This window comes from Manduca sexta, chromosome 17 (assembly GCF_014839805.1).
Source record: "Manduca sexta isolate Smith_Timp_Sample1 chromosome 17, JHU_Msex_v1.0, whole genome shotgun sequence".
Taxonomy (NCBI): domain Eukaryota; kingdom Metazoa; phylum Arthropoda; class Insecta; order Lepidoptera; family Sphingidae; genus Manduca; species Manduca sexta.
The window spans coordinates 11,567,896-11,588,343 of NC_051131.1; the positions used below are offsets into that span (position 1 = coordinate 11,567,896).

General features: G+C 33.9%; 1 protein-coding gene across 1 annotated transcript in view; it reads right to left on the bottom strand.

Annotated features, from left to right (window-relative positions):
- The window catches only part of LOC115445279 (nitric oxide synthase-like protein), a 35,929-nt gene that overhangs the window by 14,502 nt on the left and 979 nt on the right, over window positions 1-20,448 (bottom strand). Inside the window, exons 2-6 of the mRNA XM_030171498.2 lie at window positions 11,247-11,383; window positions 9,316-9,478; window positions 6,282-6,373; window positions 5,165-5,306; window positions 4,169-4,308 (exon numbers count right to left, since the gene is read on the bottom strand). Of these exons, the coding sequence (XP_030027358.2) occupies window positions 4,169-4,308; window positions 5,165-5,306; window positions 6,282-6,373; window positions 9,316-9,478; window positions 11,247-11,383 (674 nt within the window). The remainder of the gene's footprint in view (window positions 1-4,168; window positions 4,309-5,164; window positions 5,307-6,281; window positions 6,374-9,315; window positions 9,479-11,246; window positions 11,384-20,448) is intronic.

Sequence of the window (20,448 nt, forward strand, 5' to 3'; positions counted from 1 at the left end):
GATATGTTCTATTTTGATATAGAAAACTACCTCGGTGGCGTGTGTGTCCGAATCCCGGGTCGGGAAAAGTGATATTTGGGTTTTTCTACTCAATGTCAGCCCGGGGTCTGGAATTGCTGCCCGATATGGCGATAGGCTCGCCCCCTATCGCATCATGGAACGGAACACACTTGGCGAAGAGTGCCCTGGTAACGCATCTGCATACTCCCTCGGGGATAAATGCGTGATGATGTGTGTGTGTATGTGTTTGATGTAAAAAACTACAAATTAATTAATAAATAGGTCTACCAACCCCGTGAATTTCAAGCCAAAATAGGCTATAAGTATTAGATTATAGATATTTCTTTGCCGCGCCATTAAGCTTTGGATTAGTTTGCTGAAGCGCGTGTCCCTCTTTCTCCTCCTCCCTGTAATCCTAGATCTTTCCACCGTAGCGCGAACACGGTATACACGGAACACGTGCTTTTCGAAGCACGGGAGTATTACATCGCCAACTTCTTAAATCTGAGCTGCGACTAAGTAATTTTTGAAATGGAAAAACCCAGTCACGATTACTTTTTAGCCCTACCCGGGATTCGAACCCAGGACCCTAGTACGGTAGTCGTACTCGTACCGCATACTCACAACTCCGCCACCCAGACATTCAAATATTACATGGATTTAATCCCTAACCCCCAGAAACAGGCTTGTTATCACAGCTTTACTCCGTCCTTAGATAAAAAAACGTTTATGAATAAGGGGGTTAGACTTTAAAAAAATGATAATTATGAGTTCACTATAATTTATTATTAAAATGTGCATATCCACTCTAAATATCAAATACTTGAAATAAAGCCATGATATAAAGCAACTATGATGTTAATACGATTTCTTTAAGTTTTCTTTGAGGTTTAATTATTACACTCAGAAAACAAGAATAAACATTTTAGTGACCAAGATGTTGACTCAATATAGTTTCAATATTTTTAGAAACACACAATTTTATATCTGACATAAAATATTTCGAAAACCGACGCGTGGCGCCAGAGTTTACAAGACTTAAGGCAATAAATTCTACAAATCTTGTAGCAGACTGTAGGGTTATAAAACTTATCATACACCGATTTAACAACTTTCTTTGTCAAATTTAAAAATATCGCCAATTTCGGACGTGTTATTATTGCTAAGTTGGTACATAGTTTCATCATTGCTAAATAACCTCTCTTGTAAGAGGATCCGTTTAAATACTGTCATATGGTTCAATTATGCAGCCAAATAACAAATTTCGTACAATGTTATATACGGTTTGAAATACATTGTAGCCAGAATAATTACTGGGCATTATGAGTCTTAACATCTTATGTTTAAGGTTGAAGAATAGCGCCACGTGCTTTCTAAGTCAAATGGTGGAAAATGTTGATATTGTTATTGTTTATTTTATACTTTGTGTTAAGTTAATAGTTTCTAATCTCAACCCATCATTAAACCGATATAAGTTCGACGATGTGCGATGACACTTCTGCTTACCCTTTAAAGGATAAAGCGTCAATATGAGTATAACATCAGATTATGAAAATATCGCACACAACTTACCACTATCAATACACGCATAGTTGAATGACATCGAATTTACGGCCAATAAACACAGATTGGAGATCACTGGACCAAAGTTTACGATAAGCAATCCAGTGGATGGGCTGTGTGTCGCCTATTTGCGGTCTTTTACCTCGGCCGGCGATGCATTCACCAACTTTTTATGTAGGCATAAATTCCTGATGGAAAACGTTAGGAACGACGTGTTGCGCACACTTCGCCGTATAATACATAGTTCGGTGTCGTAAATCTTGACCTTATTCTCACCTTTTGGTGGGAAAATGTGAATCGAAGGTTCGAGAAGGTTCTGTAGATACTCTCAGTTTACGGTTACTAATGTATACTTTTTTTATGCATGTTAATTGATGATATACGATAAGGCGCTGTTCAAATATTTCGTAAACATCAAAGTGGGTGATGCTTTGCGTATTTTCGATGACATAGGGGAAGAGAGGTCTAAATTGTAATTACGTCAGCAATATTTAATTAGTTAGTATTATATTTTTTTGATAAATTAAAACCCATAAAGAAATTTTAATTTGTAAATATACCTTTGCTTACATAAACAAAGGGCGGGGATAACGTGAGAGCTTACTTTTGCTTACAAGGCGGGGGGGGTTAAAATAATAGAATTCTGATTACGTAATCTAATCTCTGACACTACTGACGCGTTTATAAAGTAGCACTAATAATACTTTAAAGTAGAACAATATCTTAAAGCAATAAATGTGAATAAATAATATATCTGTTGACAGCTTAATGATCTTTATACGACTACAGCCTATTTACTTTTCAACAATGTATAACTTTGTTCTTAAAATGCGCAGTTGGTTTAGATTTGTAAATTTATCACGTTTTAGCAGTGAAGGATATTTTATGAGGTGCCACGTACGTCATAAACGCTGTAATCCTAAGACGTGTGATTTGCTGTCAATTTTTATCTTACGTTTCAATGGGGCTGTAGTGATATTTGCTCGTGATAGTCGATAGGGTAGTTGACTACTTTTTGTTAAATATTAAATATAATATTATCCTAATTGTATAAGTTTGGATAGCTACTGTACACAAGGTGTAGAACCCGCCATTGTGGCCCACGAAGTATATCGCGTTCTGGGTTAAGCCTGTGTATATTCCGTTGTAAACAGGCCGGCATAATTGTGTCGAGTGGCGAGGGGTAATCATCTCTCGTCAGTCGACATTATCTAGACTACTCAACGTACCAAGAGGTGCAGTGAGGGTCGCTTTTTGAGGCCGAATAAAAAAATATTGTGGTAAAAACCTGGTCATGGAATCAATTCCTGGGTCGCACATACGTTGTGAGATTTTTTATAACAGTATTTGAGAATGGAACCTCCAGAAAAAGTTGACATCAGGCTCTGGTACAAACGTGCCCAAAACCTTTCTGCAAGATATATTCTTTGAAAAAGGTGTGTTGATGATATATTCTATTGAAGTAACATGAAGTGAAAGAGTTATTTTACACAAGCTTTACAATACAAATTATTAAAGTTACTAATTGACTCGACAGACGTTGTCCCGTCATAACTATGAATTTGCAGCGCGCATTTTGTCAACCGCTGACAATTGTTTCAAACAATTGACAGTTATATAAAATTAATATTTTTGTTAAGTTTTCTTAAATTTTCTAATTTTCCACGCAATTTTTTGAATTTTTTCTTTCCTTAGAACCTTCTCCTGACAATAACTACTTAGTTATTCTTTCCTAAAATATCAATAACAAAACTACGTTATATTAAAATTTCTAGTTCTATATTGGAAAAAATACCTCAATACGCAAATTCGTAAAGGCTATAAATCTGGCAATAGAGATAAAAAACAAATTATTCTAACTTCGCCGCGATAAAACTGTTTCAATTTGTCTTTGAAATCCTATTTAACTTGAACTGAATGGTCATAGCATAATCTAATTTTGCCAGTTGTAATAAAACCTATTGTTCCTTTGTAAAAACCTCTCATTAAAGTGGAAAGCGATAACAATATTTAAAAAAATACGCTGAATATTAAAATGTAAAATATATAAAATTAGGGGCCCTATTCCATCTACGAGGGCATTTTTTAGCAATTAGAGACGTTCTAATAGAACGACAGCTTTGAAAGCCGTGTAAAAAAAAATGTTATTTTTTTTTAACTATATGACCTTTATTAACTACGTATATTATGTCCCCATAGACGGAATAGGGTCCCTTGACCTTATATAATACGCTTAAATAAACGCTATTATAGGTCTTATTTTCTTTTCCCTAACATTAAATATGACTCAGCAAACCAAAGTCTTCCTTTTCAAAATTATTCACGAGATATCATCAAAATATTTTGTGATAAATTAACTTCTTGATTATATTACCTGTTAACAGATGGCGCTAGTACAAACTTTGTAAGTTCATTCGCAATATTTGATATTTTTTACACGAGCGCAGCAAAGATAACGCACTGCATCTAATGGTAAGTAAAGTGGGGTCCCGATTGAACATCGGCTGACTAGGAATGATAAATTCTCACCAGGCGACACAATAAATAGGTTTTTTTTATTTAGGTCCGGTTTATTATTATATTTCGAGAAAATTCCAGTACTCACGTGGGGTGCGTCATATGTATCTCCATCACCAATTCCCGCGGGATCTCGAAGTAGTCCGGATCCTTCCCGTTAGCGGACAGCACGAGCGGCAAGATATCCCAAGCAGTGCGAGCAGGTTTCCAACCCAATTTAAGGCATAGCTACAACAATATTAAGAAGTTAGCAAATTAATAATCATGATATATTGAAATCTTTATCCATTTATTTAAAAAAAAAATACTTTAATAAGAACCAAAACTTAAGAAAATAAGTAAATAATTAATAATAATATATAAAGACGTATTAGTTTATACAAAAGAAAGTTTAAAAAAATATATTGGAATCAATTAATGAATTTATATGACATAGGTGCGTAGGAAATTTAAACTAAAATAGCATCTCATTCTGGTAAACTCAAATACGAAGCGACAAATAATACTCAAAATAACTCTCACATAACAAACATATGCGAATTTCAATTAACCGACTACATTTCCATAGTTCGATTCAGGTGCGGACCGAATGAAACTTGTCAGCACGAAATGATTTATTTAGAGTACGCAATACTCGTAAACTGTTTTTATAACGTCAAGCCGAACACGCCGTATGCGTAATAAATAAAATTGAAGTGCATGTCCGAAAAGTAATGCGGCAAAAATATACGGGATTGATTTAAAAAAATGTAAACGAAATAAGAAATGTATAAAATTGGCGAAGAAAAATAATATTTTAACCATTAGATATTTGTTTCAAGTGTAACATACTCATTATTTACTTTCATAATTTTACTAATTAACATAAATTTTTTTTTATCTTTAATTATAAATTATTTTCGAAATATAAAATAAAAAAAATGAAGAATGAAATGTGTAAAATACTTGCAAAATATTTGTTTACGTTTAAATAAATTATATAAAAATAGCTTTTATTTATAAAACACGGAATTAATTGTGGCAAAATTAACTTTTTCAAGTAGATATTCCGAAGCCAAAACGTTTCCAAAAGAGCATAACAAACCTCTGTAAATTCGCAGTGCATCGGGTCTCCCAACACTGTACCATCAGGCTGCCTGAAGCCAGCGTAGCTGATGAGCTGGCTGTTCCATATCCTGTAGTCGTGCTTGCCATCAGTCCGTTGTGGAAACACAGTTATCGCAGACCTGGCAAAATATTACTCATTACAAAAGAATTAATTGCTTAACTAATATAAGTTGGGTCGCCCGAGCGATCAGCGACTAAATAAGCTAATTTAAGATATTGTAGCCAGTGTAACTACTGGACATAAAACTTAACATCTCATGTCTCAGGATGGCGAGCGCAGTACAACAACAATACTTTATAATTCAGTGTGTTGGATGGTGTTTCTACTGTTTATAGGCGGCCGTATCGCTTACCATCAGACGAACGGCAAGCTCGTCTCGTCATTCAAAGCTATAAAAAAGTGCGCACACTATATTAAACTATAGAAGGTCATAATCGCCGTCGATTGAGTTACTAAAGACTAGCCAACAGTGCGTTATTATCGATGCGATCTATTGATCTAAGTTATAAAATAAATTGACACACGTCTTAAAAGAAGATTTACATTTTCACACGTTTCTTGCGCGTAATAGATCAATCAAATTTAAGTTTCCGTGAGAATACTATGTTGCTGTTTTTCATATTATATCGATAAGGAAACATATGTTCAATGTTATTGACTTCACGTATGATTCTCAGAAGCGAGAATGCGAATCACTTAACTGAAGCGATGTATACCAGATCGTCTACAAGTCACATTAAGTTAATTGGACGATATGAATATGCATTGGTCGTTTCAATCTTGGTTGAACTTTTGTGTTTCTTATTTTTGATATCATGTTTGCTGTTATTTTTCTTTTTAACATTATTTATGTGGAGAAAAAATGATCGTGATTGGGAATATAATTTGTAAATCTATGAAAATATTTACTCAACAAACACGTGTTTGTTATTGTTATCGTTTCACTAAATACGAATATTATCAACTTTTACATGGCAGCAATATTCTGCATCAGTTTTTATCTACGTATAAAAAAATAAAAATACAAATATTATCGACTATGACAACACTATTCTGTATCATTCAGTATCTACGTATAAAAAATAAATCTCACCTGATATTCCCTTTATTAGTGCTGTACTTGATGTGGTTGCAGAGCGCCTCGAACATGCCGCTCGTGGTCGTCACTTGTCGACAATCGAACACCTAAAACCAATGCTGTATTAGTTTATGTTTGGTTTGTATTATATTCAGGCGATTATTGAAAAAAAAAAGTTGAATGATTATAATCTATTGGTCAGACTAGGCTGTATGGCTGAGAGCCTTTGCCTTCTCCTTAAGGAATAAATCAAACAAACAAAAAATCTATTGGTTAGGAACATAAACAAAAATATTTTTGACATCTTATTAATGTTTTATTATCCATATAAAACTCGGCTTACTGCAAGAACTCATTAACTGACAAATACAAAAGTATGAATTAAGCCACTTTTAGTTTTAGTTATATTGTTTTCCCTATATCATAGATATAATTATTTAAAAGAAAGTAAAACATTATTATATTCTTGAATATTATTATTCTTAAAATCAAGTGAGTATGTTGAATATTATATAATGTTCAGGGCGTTATACACTGGATTTGATGATTTTTTGCCATTAGTGAGTTCTTGCAGTAAACCGAAGATATAATATTCTCAAATACGGTTTCTTGAAAAATAACACCTTTTGTTACCACGATAAAAATCAATTTCAAATACCACACATAATTCCATCAAAATCAGTGTGCCAGCCCTATTCCGTAAACTATACTTACTACTCGGAAAATGTATTCTAAAACAGGCGCTTACACTAAAAGGTGTTAGCCATTGATTCAAGCGCCACAAACTCCCAGCTTCAAAGTGCAAACCCATTAGTACTGGAATGGCGCAAACAAATGCACGTAATCGGCAATCGGCACCTAGATAGCTAATCGGCCTCGGTGCTGCCTCATCCGATGTGGGATTAACAAGCTAACGAATAGGTACAAACAGGCTTATTCGTGAGAGAAATAGGTATTTTATACTAGTAGGTCTCTCATATGTGAGAGTCCCCCTGTGTAGGTACATCGTAATGTCTATTTCTGCCGCCAAGCAGCAGTGTGAACTCAATCTTGTGTTCCGGTTTGAAGGACATTGTAGGCAGTGTAACTACAGTGTACAAAAAAAAAACAAAAACATAAAAAATATATATATTTATAATAAATTCGTGTATATATGTATTTCAGTGGCGAAGGGTGAAATTTTCTGAAAGAGAATCCGATATAACATAAGTACTAATATGCATAAATGAGGTCTGTAGATCGTTGTCATGATAAAATTTTAATAAATTACGAAAGGAAAGCAGTAATCGAGTTATATGAGCCCTTTACCACTTACATAGTCAGTGTCTTCGGTCAATAAACAAAATATTGAATATTATTAAAGAATTTTCGTCAATGAAAATTGTTTTTTCCTGTACAACATTTAAAAAGTTGCTTCCGTTATCTATACATTTTATTATAAAAAAAAGCCCCTAACAGCTGTCTGTATGTATGTTATCGATTTTCTCAAAATTTACTGAACGGATTTTTATAAAACTTAGTATGCATATAGTTTAAAACTCTGGGAAGGTTATAGGCCACCTTCCATCCCGGAAAAATATATAGCGGGACTTTTATCCCGGACAACTCCTTCACGCGGGCGAAGCAACGAGCAAAAGTTACATTAATTATTTGATTTGTTTATAACACAGAAATTTGTTTTCATTTCAAAGCACAACATAAGCTATTGTCTCCATTAGCATCACTACTCAATCTCCAAGAATAAGCCCTTTCGACCGCGTCTCTATAATCAAATCGTTCATTCCGATTAACCCAAGTAATCTATTTAAACGGAGCCACTACAAAATGTATTCGCGAGCGTTTAAAGGATTTAACAGTTTAGTACTTTGAAGCCGGCTTTATTCTCTTACGGGAACCGCAAATGGAAGTGAATGGAAATGAACGAATGAATTAACATCGAGTAAGTCAATCTAATTACCGATATCGAGAATTGACAAATTAGAGACGTCTAGACTCGATAAATTGGGAATACTGGTTTTAACAGTTTAATTAAATTGTATATTTTAAATTGATCCAAATTAATTAGTTAATCTTGAAGCGTAAAAGAATTAGTATTTTTTCTTAGCTTTACTGAAAAGTACCTAATCTTTAACTAAATGAAGAATATAATCGAGTAATGCTGAGTTGCGATAGCATTTTGCTAAATTGAGGGTGTCCGGTGAGAAAATATATTAATTTCACCGCAAACTACGGGTTAATTGCTTATTTTTTCTTAACTCGAAATGAGAGTTTTCTCATTTGAAGCAACAAATTCATTTGCCGTTTCACTAGTGCTGCGTTTGGTGAGAAACGTTATAATTGATTCGAGTCTTTGACGTCGCCTCAAGTTTTTCTAGGGAAGTGTTTGCCGCGCTGTAGTTAAATGACCGAGCGGCTGCAGTAAATGGTAACGATCATAGCAATTAACACGCTCTTTGAATTAACTTTGCGTTTATCAAGTTTTTTATTTAAAGCGCCTGTAGATCACAAGTCTTATTGACTTTTACAATAGCTAATGTATTTATTTCTGAAGTCAGACATATCGTCTATATCCCTTTAGCTGTATAATCATCATCATCATCATTAGCCGCAGGATTTCCACTGCTGAACATGGGCCTCTCCCAAAGTTTTTCAAATCTTATTGGAAGCGGCCCGCATCCAGCAGCCTCCTACGACATTTATTAGATCATCTGTTCACCTCGTGGGTGGACGTCCGACGCTGCGCTTGCCAATTAATGGCCTCCACTCCAAAACTTTCTGAAGCTATATAATACCGAACTAATAATAATACCCGTATTCGTAACAAAGTTTACGAAAACCTTCACCGACATTTAATTCATCATCATCATTGAGTGCCCTAGATGAGACAGGCATCCACAGTGACTCCATCCGTACGGGCTTGACTGCCTGGTAGATTTCGCTCCAATTCTACCCAACACTTTTCGCTTCGTCGGTCACAGTGCGTCGCCGGGTTATAAAACGTCCATGCTAATTTAATTGATACCTCGTGATTCATGTGATAATAAATTACCTGTAGTTTGGACCACTGTATCCTCCCGATGCATCTGCTAGCATTCCTCCAGGCCAGTTTCGCTCCGAACACCAGTTCTGTGGTGGTCAGCTGATATGTCCCGGTTTTTGCAACTTCTTCCTGGACTGCTTTCCAACGCGCCTCGTGGGCAGGTGTGTTAGCCCTATGGAAAAAAACGGTTAATACCTAACAAATCATATACATGCCTATGTTTTGTAACTAACTGGGTATAAAATATGATAAAAACCGGCCGTATTGAAGCGTTTCAATTAATAGCTTTCATAAGCCAATCACGTAACATTCAATAAGATAGACTGATCTGCTTTTGGCTATCATAGATAAAGTAAATTCTTGTTGAACTTTGAAGTATATTTGAACTATATTTAATTGGTACGTGAATTACAAACTTCTTCCGATTGACGTCATAATTTTATACCCCGACGTACTGAAGAGTAACTGCATCTTAACATCACAGCGTCCGTTTACGTTGCAAAACTCATTTCCGTCCATATTTATAAAGCGACGGAAGTCATACCTATCACAGAAAATCTCAAAGACCTACTTTATAGACGGGGAAAAAAGCGGAGAAATTTCCTCGGTTAAAACTTAAAGGATAAAAGGAAAATCGTCTCTACTGGCGCCCAACGTGTATGCATAAACTCGCTACGAGAACTGATATTTACATAATATTCGTATGATACAAAAAGTTATTTGCAAGATTACTCTGCTTTTTAGATCTCCGAAAAACCTTTGTCTCGAATTTTTACGGTTGTACAGTAAAACTTTACGTGGCTGAAATAAAAGTCGAGAAACTTTAAATTAAATTAAAATATTAGTCAACTCGGGAAAGAGTAACTCAGCAATGGAATTAATGGATTGTATTATACCAAGCCAAATGGTTATTATAAGCTGTATTAAAATGAATTATAGTTTCATCTAATCATTGATATCTAGAAAATAATATTTCAATACGTTTTAAAATGAATTTAATTTTCAATGAATTAAACAAGGTTTTCGAATGTGTTTTTATTTGTGGTCATACAACGCAAACTCAAATTTGAGACAAAAATATATTCTAATACTTTATTTGTCACTTTTATTTACGTATAAAGATTTGAGAATCAAAAAGAAACACTGATTCGAGTTAACCAGTGCTTAAAATTTTAAACTGGTAAGCCACACTAACTTCTAACCTAACGTAAGGTCTTAGTTAAAGAGAAGGTGCGTTAATGAACTTGCATCCACGCTTTGCCGAGTTTATTTCCGACCCGCTGTGTTGGGCTGATTAGACAAATTTAAATCTCAAGTTATACACGGACGCTTTGTGTGAGTCAATTTTTCCATGAAAGCCCTATTAGTTTAGCAATTAGTGACAAATAATACTCTTAGATCAACCTAAAACAAACTCTATTGATGAGAATATAACAATTAGTATAGAAATATGAGTAGTACCATGAACGAAACAGGATTTGTCTAGTTTACTAACTCCTAGATGCTCAGTCCAAACACCAATAAAACACAAATTATAAATATACATGTTATATCATTATCGGTATTGGTTTTTATAAACAGACTCAAAAGTTAAGAGGATGAAACAGGAATAGGTTTTTACCACTGATAGAGTCGCGAGCACAAGCAAATTACAACCTACGAAATACCTACACGAGTACACGAGGTATTTCACACGGAGAAAGTCGCGAGTTCAAGCTAGTACAGTCAGCCTCAAAAATAGCTGAACAAATTCAAAACTTCAAAATGTATGCTATTACTAGAATAGCAATATTCTTTTTTCCTTATCCAATATAAAGTCAACCGTTTAAAGTTTATTTTAGTGAAGAAAAAAATATTGTTGATAAATACACGAAAGTTTAAAAGCCATTCGAAATTATGCATTTGTTCAGCTATTTGGGGCTGACTGTACCTGTACATACCTGCGTATAGACGCGAAGTACTGTCCGAGGAAATCCTTGGCATCATTTAGCACCTCCTCCTGCTCTCTTGGCACGTCACCGCGGCCCGGGATGGCCATCAAGCTGCCAAGACACGCTCTCTCGTTGCATAATGTCGGCTGTGGGCAAAATTCATTTATTGTACTACGTTTGTTTTAGATTGAATGTTCTATAATTATCTAATAAGGTAACGGAACCCGTGGAACTTCATAGATTGTATGAAGATTTCATGAATAAATATACAAAAACGTTTAATTAAATTGCAGCATAACACCACATATTATTATTATAAATGTTTAAGAAAAAGGAACATAAAATCGAAGTATACTTTTGCACTACAAAACAAAAAAACACTAAAAACGTGGATGGTGGGCCTTGTTAGAAATCGGGCTTTATCCGGTCACACTACCTTATAATAAAATTCATAGTAACATTATAAATGCCAAACTGTTTAACTCTCGCGATTGAATCACTTAACTGATTTCAATGAAATTTGGTATATCTGGAGTAAGTTTAAAGAAACAGGCTATTCTTCCCCACGCGAACAAAGTCGTAAGCAAAAATTTGATAATGTAATATGAAACTGAAGAGATTGTTCTTTTGTTTATTTGAATGCGCGAATCTATACTTATGTATACAGCTGAAAAGTTTGTTTGTTTGAACGCGCGAATCTCAGGAACTACTAAACCCATTTAATTTTTTTTAACTGATAGGAAGCTACATTACTCCTGAGTGCTATACGCTAGTTTTTATCCATGGAAAATGTATTCCACAAAAACTTTTTCACTCGAGCGGAGCCTCAGACAAAAGCTAGTCATCATGTAAAAATGAATCGTACAAACTCATCATTCAAGCCGTGTGAAGAAGCTTAGCTTTTTCTTTTTTTGTCGTCTTATTAATTCACACCATTTATAAAATTTTAATATTAACTTATGAATAAGTCCATTAAGATGTCATATTTCTTAAGTTATGAAAATTATGCGTTTTAATGCATGTTTAAAACATTAATGTTAAGTCACGCTGGTTCTTATATCTTCCATATTGCATCGTTAAAATATTACAGGACAAGATTACACACTGTTTTTAAAAATTCGTTTACTGGTGGGTAGGTTTCTCATATGTAAGATTCCGCATGGAAGGGTACCACCGCAATTTCTATTTCTGCCGCCAATTAGCACTGTGTAGTCACTGTTGAATTCCGGTTTGGAGAACATTATAGCCAGTATAATTACTGAACATAATAAAACTTAACATCTCATGTCTCAAGGTTGCGAGCGCAGTGGAATACCACAGAGTACTTTGTAATTGAAGGTGTTTGTACTGTTTATGGGCGGCTGTATCGCTTACTATCAAGCGAACGGTAAGCTCGTCTCGTCATTCAAAGCAATAAAAATAAATGTGAGACTGAAAATCATATTCATGACGAGATTTAGGAGAGCTAGACTTAATAGTAGGTCTTTTAGTCTAATAGAATGAAGAAATACCGTGAAGCAAACACTAAGGGCGTATGAATAGATGCAACTCAATTCCGCTCTTAAGTGCGACATCAGCTGTGATACTGTCAAATTAAAATCGGCATCTTAAGATCGTCGCTGTTTAATAAACAATAATCAACATCCCAAATAATATTAAATTACAACATTATCGATTTTGATAGTTGTTTTGTATTATTATTTTGTATTTAACAGCGGTGACTTAGCTGAAAAGAAGCCCTTAAATCACAAGTGTGAATTATTAAATAATTTAATAGATTAAATGTCTACTTGAGATGTTACTCAAAGTTGGGATACCGATATAAAAAAACCCTTATATACGAAAATTAAAAGTTTTAAATAATTTCTTTTTGACAGTTATCGTATTAAAGAGGTAATGTACTTAAATACTCATTTTATTGCAATTTATTTGGCAGAATAAAGTGCGACTTTTATATTTGGTCGGCTTATATTTAACGCGAAACCACAAAAGTTGTGGAACGGCCCTAAGAGGTCGCGTCACGCAGATAAGAAATATAACCTACTATGAAATTAATAGTTTGATTTTAGTTTTTCTCGTAAGCTAGTTGATTACACCTGTGCGATGCATTCACAAAACTACGTCATAATTCTCAAATGACATTATTTTCTTAGGTATTGTAACATTCGATATAATAAACGAAATACTTAGAATTACACGATAAAACCGATAAATATAAAAGTGTTAACTATTATTTTTTTCCTATCCTCGTGACGTAAAAAACTCGTTTTCAATGCTTTCAAACATAAAATTACTTAACACTATGTGTGGAAACAACGTAATACTTATTATTTTTGTTTATACTGATAACACGTATCAGTCAGTAGCTGTGAACACGAATACCCGTGTAAACCGTCTGTCGCGTAAATTGCAAGTAATTTATTTTTCTAGACATACATCACAATCTATGATAAGTTTTGTTTGCTGCATAAGCCAACTGAGTACAGGAATTATGGCCACCTAATTATCAATAATACCAAAAGAACGTAATAGTGAAAGAATATATAAGACACTGGTAGCAAGTTTGCTCATGGTAGGATATATTTATACCCGCCATAATGGCCCACGTAAGTGTATCGCGTTCCGAGATCAGCCTGTGTATATCCGGTTCCAACAGGCCGGCATAATTGTGTCGACTGTCGAGTGGTAATCATCTCTCGTCAGTCGGCATTCTGTTGGACCCTACTCCACTTACCATCAGATGCAGTGGGGTCACATTTTCGTAATCATATAAAAAAACAGTATCCGCCATGATTGCAACCAGCGTACACAAGGTGTAAAGACAAATATGGTGCCCACGTAAATATTTCACTGTCCAAGTTCAGCCTTTGTGTTTCCAGTTTCAATCAAACACGCTATCAGGACCCTGCTTACAATTAGGACGGGTCATATTCTCGTGCCGGGAAAAAAATTGTACATGCTGCTAGACTTAAAGGAGTAGATAATAGTGGCGACATTTGGGTTTCCCACATGAAACGCAACTTCACTTAACGTCAATATCCAACAGTAGTCAATGATTGAACTGATGCCAAATTGATCGTGCAATGGCTCAATTTGAGTATCAAGTTGGAAGCTTCGTTGACAAATACCATCTTCATTCAAATCCCTAATGTTGATATTTAATAAACGTCGTTACAAAGCATATTATTATTTACTTAATAATTAAGATAAATACGCACTACTCTACAATTTTACTATAATTTTTTTTAATCTTGGCATTAATTTTTCTAAGAACCTGGTAAATTCACGTTCATAATTATTCTATATTCAAAAAGTAATCTTTGTAGTTGTATAACTCCGTCGACAATAAGATATATATACATCGCATTTCCAATTTAAAAAAAATAAAATTTAAATGGAATTATCCGAATAAACTATAATTAATCCTTCTATGTCGGTTTTTTATTGATAACCTCTTTCTACAATTCTACCACCACTACTTCTAGATATCCATTTAGTAGTATAGACTCTAATGGCCACTTAATACAGCTGCCGCTCGTAAACGTTTCCCATCCTAGAACTTGTTCGTTGAACTATGTACTAATAAACATGAAGTCTACATTAGACTCGCAACATATTTTTGTAACCGCAGCAGTCCATACTATCCGCTTCCCAACTCAAGTTTAGGGTCTTCTAATTAATTAGTTCGGACATATCTTAATTTACTATTAAATTGCTTTTAACTCATTAATTGGACGGAAAACCACTTATCCTCCAAATAGAATAAGTTAAAAAAAAAATAATAATTAAGAATTATTGTTTCTGATGAGCTGCTTTATTGATATATGACATTCCAAAGAAACGTTTTTATCAATCGCGTGGAAATAATCCCAAAATGTTTAGTCAATGAATATGGTTTTTTATTTCATGAATGAATAAAACAAATCCAAACAGGTCACGACAAAATTTAAATGTCATATGACGAAGATAACCTAGTTGTGTATAGAACGGACTGCCGAGACAAATGTCCGCAGGTTCAAATCCCAAAGGAACACACCTCTGGCTTTTCTAAAATGATGAGTTTATTCTTTGTGAATTATCGCTTGCTTTAACAGTAGAGGAAAGCATCGTGAGGAAACCTGCTTAACTAAGAAGATCTCTATAGGAATTTTGAAGGTGTGTGAAATCTACCAATCCGCACTAGGCCAGCGTGGTAGACTAAGGCCTAATCCCTCTCAGTAGTAGAGGAGGCCCGTGCCCAGCAGTGGGACAGTATATAATACAGGGCTGATATTATTATTATGACAATATATTATTATGCATTTGGTTTACGAATATAAAACAAATCGAAAAGCAATTAATAATCAATATGATTTTGTCATAACGTAATCTATATAAAAAAAAATCACCGAAATGTTTATACGCGCATAACTTCGAAACGACTGCACCAAATTCGATAAATATTTCTTTAATGTGTTCGTTAATGTCAGGAGAAGGTATGAAAAAAAATGTTTAAAAAATAATAGCAAATATTTAAAAATCTCATAAAATGAGTGTGCGAATGAGACAGAAGAAAAAATATGGCGGTACAAAGTTCACCGGATCAGCTAGTTTATAATATTCTTAAACGTAAAACCCATCTTCATAATTGTGTTATTAAAAGTCTGTATTGCAACAGGTGTAAAAATACATACGCGTTAACGCAAAACAGTATTCATATAATTTAAGTAAACAATTACACGTGACTTGAATGCTTATAAACTGAGTTATGGGTAAGATACCATCAACAAACCAGACATGCCTTGATGGATTGCTGCAAAGTTGAAATCCTTGAGAATTGTTCTCTTACAGACCCTCAAACATTGCAATTTACACGTAAATATAGCTGTTACGCGCCTTCACGCAGCTGTTAAGTCAAAAAGTAGCTAAAATTACTGACAATGTAGCTTCCCATTACTAAAAAAATATTTGGATCTGGGTTTTTACTTTCTAAATATAGCATTTTAATTAATTTAGTCTATCATAGGACTCTTGGCAGGCTCACCCCTAATCACATTATGGGACGGAAAACACTTAGCGAAAAGTGGGTGCCCTGGTTGCGCCTCTGCCTACCCCTTTCGGGGATAAATGCGTGTTGCGTGTGCGTGTGTGTGTGTGTGTGTGTTTTATCATAGGACTTTCTTACGATATCTTAAAAAAAAAATTGATAAACTATATTATATTTTTTATTTCTAAATAGTTCTTGATTTTTATTATACTTTATTAATTCAACACGCTTAGCAAATGTCTCTTCTAGTTGTGTCTAAATTCCATGTCGTGATAAAATTTGCAGAACAATAAGATATATCTGAAGACAAATAATAAGTAGGTAAACATAAAAATGTGTATCTGATTCCAAAAGATGATGGAATTGAGCACCTAAGTTAGGTCATATTGATTATTACAAAATATGTTTGAGGACTTAAAATAAAGGCTGTAATTTATCCCGGACAAAAACCTTTTATCTCAATTTTTTTACACGGATAAAGCCGTGATCGTAAGCCAGTGAAAGGATATAAAAAGGGTAGGATAAAATTAGTATACTTAAGACCTGTTTCATAACTTCTGAATAAATGTATAAGCCGACCAAATACAAAAGTCACTCTTACCAATGCTCCCAAATAAATGATAAAGTAAAAAATAAATATATATAAGCAAATAAAAGTATATAAGCACCTAACAAGCTTAGCAGATATAAATCACTTATAAAACAAACCGCACAAAGTTATTCTGCTTTGCGCGAGGTAATTTCAACATCTTGAATTCCTAATTCGCAATTTGCTTGTGTTAATAGCATGTGTAGTAATTTCTTCTGTACATGTTAAATTATAAAGAACGTATGTGTGCCGCCACAATGACTTTCTACATGATAATTTAAACTTAGATAGGGTCTCAAATGGTTTGTCTTGGTAGGGTTTTTCAACATAAACCATTCTGTATAGGAATTTTCGTCATTTTTTCTCTCATGTCACATTTAGGTCACTAAATTATTAAAATTGGAAAAATATATTATTTAGAGTTTGTTTACCTTTACGCAAACAAATTAACTTATCTGAAACTAAGCCACAAAGAAATACTGCGTCCTAAAAACCCTAACAAATTGTCACCGATAAGTATTTAAAAGAAAAATTTATCTCTAACTGCGTATTTTTCTTGGAATTATAAAACCATAATGAAATATCTCCTTAAAAAAACTTATTCTAAAACACAGTTATATCAAAATGTCTCGCCAGCCTACAGGCTACGACGAAACGTTCATTTTAAATACCATTCCTAACGCCATCTAGTTAAGATTACCCACGTATTTTTGGAATCTATGTTCTAATAAGATTGATTTATGACGTATTTTCCATTTTACTTTACAACAGTAACCTACATTTCCAGGCAGCCTGTTCAACATTTACGTGATGTGGCATAATGAAATCGCTTGGAATTTTTAAGACCCCCACAAAGCAGTAAGTGGTGTTGCGTCTAGTAATAGTCGGGTACCTGAACTGACATCATTAAATTATAATAGGGGACCGGCCTATGCTTGATTTTGTCCATTATTCTATATATAATGGTTAATAATATGAAAAAGAAGTACTCCTGCGAAAACTGCATAAAAATTGGTTAAAAAATGAGCGAGTAATTCATATTTAAAATATTGTAATGTGCAGAAGTGGGCGCGATGTGGGGATATCGCTACATCTCTTTCTTTCGCACGCGTCGTAATTCCCGATGACGTCACATGTGGATATTTCGTCTCTTTTCTGTTTCTTGTTAATTACCCCTTCCACCGAAATTCAAAGACTTATAACTTGTTGATTTCTTACCGGATTTAAAAAATTCCTTCTGTGTTATAATTTATATAAAGTAAATATTTGATAAAAGTAAAGAACAAAAATGATTCCGGTACCCTATTATTTCTGCAATTTTTTTTATACCGGCACGGAAATGTGACCCTTCTGGATCTGGTGGTAAGTGGAGTGGGGTCCAATAGAATGTCGACTGACGAGAGATGATTACCCATCGATAGTCGACACAATTATGCCGGCCTGTAGGAATCCGGATATGAGTGCCGAACCCGAAACGCGACACACTTACGTGGGCTACTATGGCGCGTTATAACGCCTTGTGTACGGTGGTCGTTATCCAGGCGGATATAAAATATATCCTACCACCAGTAAATTTTATTGGTCCCTAGGGTGACATTAGCTTAATAAAATATTGATAATAGTTATACAACTTAGAGCTGATATGAAAAAAATATTGAATTAACCAAATAAAAGTTATCCATTTAATAAATGATAACCCATTTAAATATATAAGTGAGACCAATTGACAATATTATACACTCAATTGTCATCTTTAATTAGTTTGTGTTGTGTTTAATCCTACGAATAAAATCTGATGATTGGAAAATCAGCCCTAATGACAAGATATCCAGACTTAGATGCTCTGACGACCGCACATAAATATCAATACTATTCGAATTTTAAATTTCAAAGATTATATTAGAATTAATAAATGAGTTAGGTATACATATATTTATCATCAATATAAAAAAAAAGAAATAGAATACACCGTCCAGCCTTAATTAAAAAAAAAACTAAATTCTAAATCTAAAACCAGCATTTGCGAGTTTAGAAATTTTTTAAAACGGAACATCATGATCCGCTTATCCTTAGTATGTAGAGGCAAAGTTTTGGGCTCAGTAACTTCGGAACGCCCGGAGCGGTTTCACGTAAACTTCACGAAGTACTTCGCAGCGAGAAAATGCGAAATAAATATTGTATCATTTTTCAGATGCATGAGTTGGTTAAAACTTTAACGTTAACAATTCTTCAAGTTTCGCACTGAATCTATAAGATTTGTTACTTTAAGTAAACGTTTCCTCTTGGAAAATTCATTCCGTTATGGTTCCCTATATTTTGTTCTTACGTAATTATTAAAAAAAAAATGTATTTTTGTAAGATTGACGGCTTATAAAAGTCTCAAATATACATATGTGTAAAGAGGTTTAATCACTACGTATTTCATCATCAAATAGCATTTACTTAATGTAACGCATATCGTCCGTTGAAAGAGTAATTGACTTAGGCGAGATTTTTTTGCGACACTTAGTTTCATACAAATTTGAAATAGCACTTTTTTCTATGTTTTTATTAACCTAATTAAAATTATTCGAAATATAATTAATTCTAAAATGCAGTTTGATTTTATTTACGCCATAATAATATATACAATTTTGAATATATTAAAAACCGACAAATTACAAAATATAATAATTTTTCTACGCCATTTAAAACCCTCTAACGTAAAACCACCGCTACCGCATTTAGATAAGCGGTATGTTTTCAATTACCACATTTCAATTCTCCAGTCGTGGTGTTTGTTTTTTACCCGTAATGGCCGGTAGTATGGCCATTCGTTTATGAGCTCGGACCGTTTAATGGTGGAAACGTACTGTTACGTCGGTAATAAAATCAGAAACGCTGTTCGCCGTATCAATAGAGCGACTCCGTTTGTTACTGGATAAGAAGTTTGTACGCGAATAATTTATATGCAACAATTTTTTACTTCATATTTGGAATCCATTTTTAAATTAAGAACACACTTTTTAACGTAAAATTTTGCCTGTTTTCTAAATAAAATTAGAGTAAGGCATAAAATATGTTCAGTTTATCAAATACTAACATCCCACGATACTCAAGTTTCGCTCGGTTCTAGTGGTTTTTAAGTAACGATGTCTGAATAATATAGCAGGTAAGTCATAAACTTAGTTCGACATTAAAAATCCAGAGCAAATTTCACACACCCATGAAAGTTAAATAGCATTAAACTTTACCTCAAGGTACTATATTAGATATACCTAATTTAATTCGAAGAATAAAGAATTTACAACGATGAGCTGCGAAACAAAAAAACAAAGAAAATATACGGGGCTTAATATTATGGTCATAATACAATCTGACAATATAAAATATTAAATAGTCAATGTGTGTTAATTGTCAATGGCCATTTTTTCATCGGCCCCTACATTGTAAAATCTATCTCTTTTGGCGATGTTACATTTTTATATAAAAATTTGCTTACATTTTCTTAAATTAAAAATGTAATTAACGTGAGACTTATCCAGATTGCTCGAGGTCTGTGTATTTACAAAGCAGGCGTGAGCTCAAATCTTTTGTAAATACGTGTGAGTACACAA